Source organism: Lycium ferocissimum, chromosome 8, assembly GCF_029784015.1.
Source record: "Lycium ferocissimum isolate CSIRO_LF1 chromosome 8, AGI_CSIRO_Lferr_CH_V1, whole genome shotgun sequence".
Lineage (NCBI taxonomy): Eukaryota > Viridiplantae > Streptophyta > Magnoliopsida > Solanales > Solanaceae > Lycium > Lycium ferocissimum.
Genome location: NC_081349.1, coordinates 17,640,304 through 17,645,102, shown reverse-complemented (window position 1 = coordinate 17,645,102; position 4,799 = coordinate 17,640,304). Strand labels below are relative to the sequence as shown.

The 4,799-nt window shown below is 31.9% G+C and overlaps 1 protein-coding gene across 1 annotated transcript; it reads left to right on the top strand.

Annotated features, from left to right (window-relative positions):
- The first annotated feature begins 254 nt into the window (after positions 1-254).
- Positions 255-4,416, top strand: LOC132067408 (IAA-amino acid hydrolase ILR1-like 2). The gene is made up of 5 exons (XM_059460627.1): positions 255-765; positions 2,432-2,557; positions 2,639-2,953; positions 3,048-3,176; positions 3,755-4,416. Exons 1-5 carry the CDS (start codon positions 403-405, stop codon positions 4,142-4,144), a joined length of 1,323 nt encoding a protein of 440 aa, XP_059316610.1. The 5' UTR covers positions 255-402; the 3' UTR covers positions 4,145-4,416.
- The last annotated feature ends 383 nt before the right edge of the window (positions 4,417-4,799 follow it).

Sequence of the window (4,799 nt, the reverse complement as noted above, 5' to 3'; positions counted from 1 at the left end):
AGGCAACTTTTCTAAGTCAATGAAATATATGTACCATACTACAAATTGAAATAATCAAATAGCGTATCTGGTATGGTCACTGACAATTTCACGTTCTATGAATTTTGGCACGTTTTTCATTAATTTCATAGGGCTAAAGTTGAAGTAGTCGCCGCTACTGTTTTTATTAGTCCACATATAATATTATAATCATAACACGTCCACTGTAATATCACTTCACATTTGTTGTCTCCTTCTCCTCCACACGAATAGTATATAAATATATCTTCATCCAAATATCTTTATTATATAGTCCCATTGTGGGTCGCTCTGAAATCAACAACTAAACAATACCCACAAATTTTCTTGGTAAAATTCTCACCAATCTTTTCTTCTTTTTGTTAACTCATTTTTTCACAAATAATGGGTACTAACAAAGTTCTAATGTTGATGTTTCTCTCTACGTTTATGGTGTTTTCTTCTGGCCATGAGTGCTTGAATCCGTTTTTGGTTGATCAAAATGTTTTGGCGAATGATTATATAAAAAACTTAGCAAATGACACAAACACGGTGAAGTGGATGAAGAAAATAAGGAGACAAATTCATGAGAATCCTGAACTTGCTTATGAAGAATTTAAGACAAGTGCTTTAGTTAGAGAGGAACTTGATCGGATGGGAATTAAATACCGGTGGCCAGTGGCTAAAACCGGTGTCGTTGCCTCCATCGGCTCCGGTAAACCACCGTTTGTTGCTCTCAGAGCTGATATGGATGCTTTGCCTATTCAGGTTAGTATATATTCTGCTTCAAAGTTTCTCAATCCTGATATTATAGTTTTACTTTATGTTCTATGCATTGAAATGGAAAATACTAAGGACCCGTTTGGCCAAAAAAATTATTCACATTTTTTCCGGAATCTTTTTTCAAAAATCAATGTTTGGCCATGAAAATTTCAAATATAAGTTGTATTTGAAATTTGAAAAATAAGCAAAACAAAACATTATTTTTCACTTTTTTTACCACCAAAACCGCCTCGTTGAAAAAGTACATTTCAACAACAAAATATTATTTATAAAAATTATGGCCGGACACAACTCCAATTCCAACTTCAAAACTCCAAAAAAAAGTAAATTTTTTTTGGTTTCTATGGCCAAACTACTACTTAGAATTTTTACTCCATTGATTTAATACCCCTTTGGCCATGAGAATTTTTTACTTTTTTTCGAAATTTTTTTCATTTTATTTAAAATTAATGTTTGGTTATGAAAATTTCAAATACAACTTCAAGTTGTATTTAAAATTTGAAAAACATCTAAAAACTTATTTTCATTTTTTTTCTCAATACATTCAAACAATCAAATATTATTTACAAAAATTATAATCAAACACAACTCCATGTTTAACTCCAACTAGTTTATGTATAACTAGCTTCATGGATAGCTCTTACGTAACAAGTCCGATATGATAACTTAAAGAAAATAAAATAACAATTGTAATAGTAGTGTAAAAATTATTAATACGTCGATCAACACTAGCTCTATATAAAATTATTAATACGTCGATCAACACTAGCTCTATATAACTGAAACTCTTTTAAAATTCTAATCAGTCATCACGTTAAACATCAAATATTTCTTCTTTTGGATTGCTTTCTTGTTCTTGAATTTGGGTGCCTGGTTTGGGGAGGTGGATATATCGTCAGTCCAAAATCCAAATTTACTTTCTTGGATTAAATAGGATTTGACCGATTAAATGTTATTTGTACGAACTATGGTGTGGGCCCTAGATCTAAGGCAATTTTGTGGGCGAGTAAATGGTGGAACAAAGAAATTAATTTGTGGTAATTTGCTTTCCGTTTTGGTCAGAAATAGCGGCGGTTGGCTGTGCCATGAATGGAAAGTATGTCATACCTTTCTTCTTTTCCTTTTCTTTTAGACCACACGCATTTATTCATGTCCTTCAGTCTGTATAATAGGATATCTTTTTGAATTTTGAAACTTCTTTCTTCACATGATAGGAAAAGAAAACATTGCACTTCAATTCCAAGGTAGTATATAAGTTTTACTTAGCTATTTTTGCACGAATTCAAGTTATATATATTATCAATGCAAGGAGATCTATAGACAATCTTCGTGAGATTTGTAAACTCCTTTGTACTGTGCCATCTCTTTTTACTTGCAGTTTCATATATTACGTTACGTTGTGGAATAAGGGTCAACACGTTTTTGATTTTTGCTAGTAAAATCGGATTGGTTGGACGAAAAGGTTGTACCATAAGTAATATCACATGGCTAAAACTTCTATTTGAAATATCAACTATCTAAACAGAAAGAAAAGACAAGAAAGATCATACCTTGGGTTTGGTCTCAATTAAGAAAAGAGATAATTAAAAAGCTGCAGAGTTAATTAATTATCTTGAAATATCCTCTAAATAGCTTACTTGTCGACATATAGGAATTGGCAAAATGGGAACACAAGAGCAAAGTTGATGGAAAAATGCATGCTTGTGCTCATGATGCACATACTACAATGCTTCTTGGTGCTGCCAAGATATTACAACAACTCCAACACAACTTACAGGTAATTAAAACGGAACTTAATTATACTCTAATTAATTACATACCTACAAGCTAATCGAATTCATCATTTATAATATTGCAGGGAACGGTGGTGTTAATTTTTCAACCAGCGGAAGAACGAGGCCACGGGGCTAAAGATATGATAGAAGAAGGTGTTCTTGAAAATGTAGAAGCAATTTTTGGTATGCATTTAGTACATAAATATCCAAGTGGAGTAGTTGCATCTAGGCCTGGTGAATTTTTAGCTGGATGTGGAAGTTTTAAAGCTACAATTAGTGGAAAAGGGGGACATGCTGCTGTACCACAAGATTCTGTTGATCCAATTTTGGCTGCTTCTACTTCTGTTATTAGTTTGCAAAGTATTGTTTCTAGAGAGGCTGATCCTCTTGAATCCCAGGTACTTTATAATATCTTATTTTCAAGTTAATTTTAATAGTTTAAAAAAAATTATTTTGTGGAGAATTATAATGTATGATGTGTAATTCTTGCAGGTAGTTTCTGTGGCTATGATTCAAGGGGGGTCTTCATTTAACGTAATACCAGATTCAGCTACAATTTCTGGGACTTATAGGGCATTTAATAAGAAGAGTTTCTATGGTTTGAGGAAAAGAATTGAAGAGGTAATTAATTAACTACTTATAACTACTTTTTTCATTTCTTTTTTCTTTTTATGTGGCATGCACTAATATTATTATTAATTTTTTTTTAACAAAAGTCATATTTCTATATTTGGTAACAATTTATTTTAAAATCACTATTTATTTAGAATGAAATGCTTTTATTTCTACAGTAATTTCTTGTCATGTTTAAGATGATAATTTTTTATTTTTTTTTAAGCTTCGTATCCAAGCAATTTACACCACATAAACTGCATTGGAGGTGGTAAAATCTCCCAATGTTGAATAATCTTTTACCATATCCAAGTTTGACCAATTTTCAAAGTCCAGACGTTACTATCATTCCATGTGCAAATTTTATCTATAGCTTCAAATTTCAAACTTCAAACTAAATGACTTCACAAGTCAATGTTTGATTATTTTTTAATCAAAATTCACTTTTATCCATAACTTCAAATTTCAAATTTCAAACTGTAGGATTACTTGTTGAGCGACACTAATAAATGACTTCTTAAGTGAACAAAATTCATTGCATCTGACTTATAGTTATTTTAATAATTTTATTTTGTTGAAAATTTCAGATCGTACGAGCACAAGCAGGTGTGCATAGATGTACGGTGGAGATTGACTTTGATGGTCGGGACCATCCAACACTTCCTCCAACTATTAACGATGCCAAAATATACGAACATGCCCAAAAAGTTTCGAAAATGATAGTTGGCGAGGAAAATTACGAAGTAGCACCTAGCTTTATGGGAAGTGAAGATTTTGCAGTATTCTTAGAGAAAGTTCCTGGATCTTTTTTCTTTTTGGGAACAAAAAATGAAAAGCTTGGTGCTATTTACCCTCCACATAATCCAAATTTCTTCATTGATGAGGATGTTCTTCCAATTGGGGCAGCAATTCATGCCACTTTTGCATATACTTACCTCTTAAATTCTACAAATAAGTGTACTTCTCATTCTTCTTAGGAGTCATGTGGTAGTTGGCCCAAAGAGATAGTAGAGCATTCTTTAGTTTTTTTTTATGTTACATCTCTATATGCCAGAAGTTCATTAGTTCTAGTCCAATTTTGTTTAATTTCAGTTCTAGTCACTAGCTAGAAATGCTTATACCATTAACTTGCTTCGAATTACATTTATGTTCATAGACAATTAAATCGATAAGATCTTGTATAATTTCATACACTTCGACTATTGTTTAAAATGAGTTTGTTTTAATCTATTTTAAATAACATTATTTTATTTTTTTTAAATCTCGAGACTTGCTCGTGCGTTCAGGTGTTTATGTCAACTTCATGATAGTTAAGGTCTCTAAACCAAGCCTCCTAGCTAATTTGCCAAAAGACTTGATCTATGCTAAGTTCAAATCTCTGTCGCAAAGTAGTTATACTCTGCAAACAATAATTTAAAATAGTAAATTTGCCTAGAATGACAAGTGATACAGAGTAGTAAAAGAAGTAGAGAAAATGCTGATGAGAGGCAAATGTATTTTTTTCTCATTGTCAAAATTTCGACCGTCTCTTATTGCAATAATAGGCAAATCATTGAAAGTTGGGATGACATGTTGACACTCAACGCCTCGTCATATAAAATTGGCATTCCATGGCCATCCGGTCAAATGAAT

Excerpts from the sequence above, each read along its gene's own strand:
- LOC132067408 (XM_059460627.1), top strand. The coding sequence starts at position 403 with ATGGGTACTAACAAAGTTCTAATGTTGATGTTTCTCTCTACGTTTATG. Across the intron at positions 766-2,431 it reads TGGATGCTTTGCCTATTCAG|GAATTGGCAAAATGGGAACA; the intron begins GTTAGTATATAT and ends GTCGACATATAG. Across the intron at positions 2,954-3,047 it reads CTGATCCTCTTGAATCCCAG|GTAGTTTCTGTGGCTATGAT; the intron begins GTACTTTATAAT and ends TAATTCTTGCAG.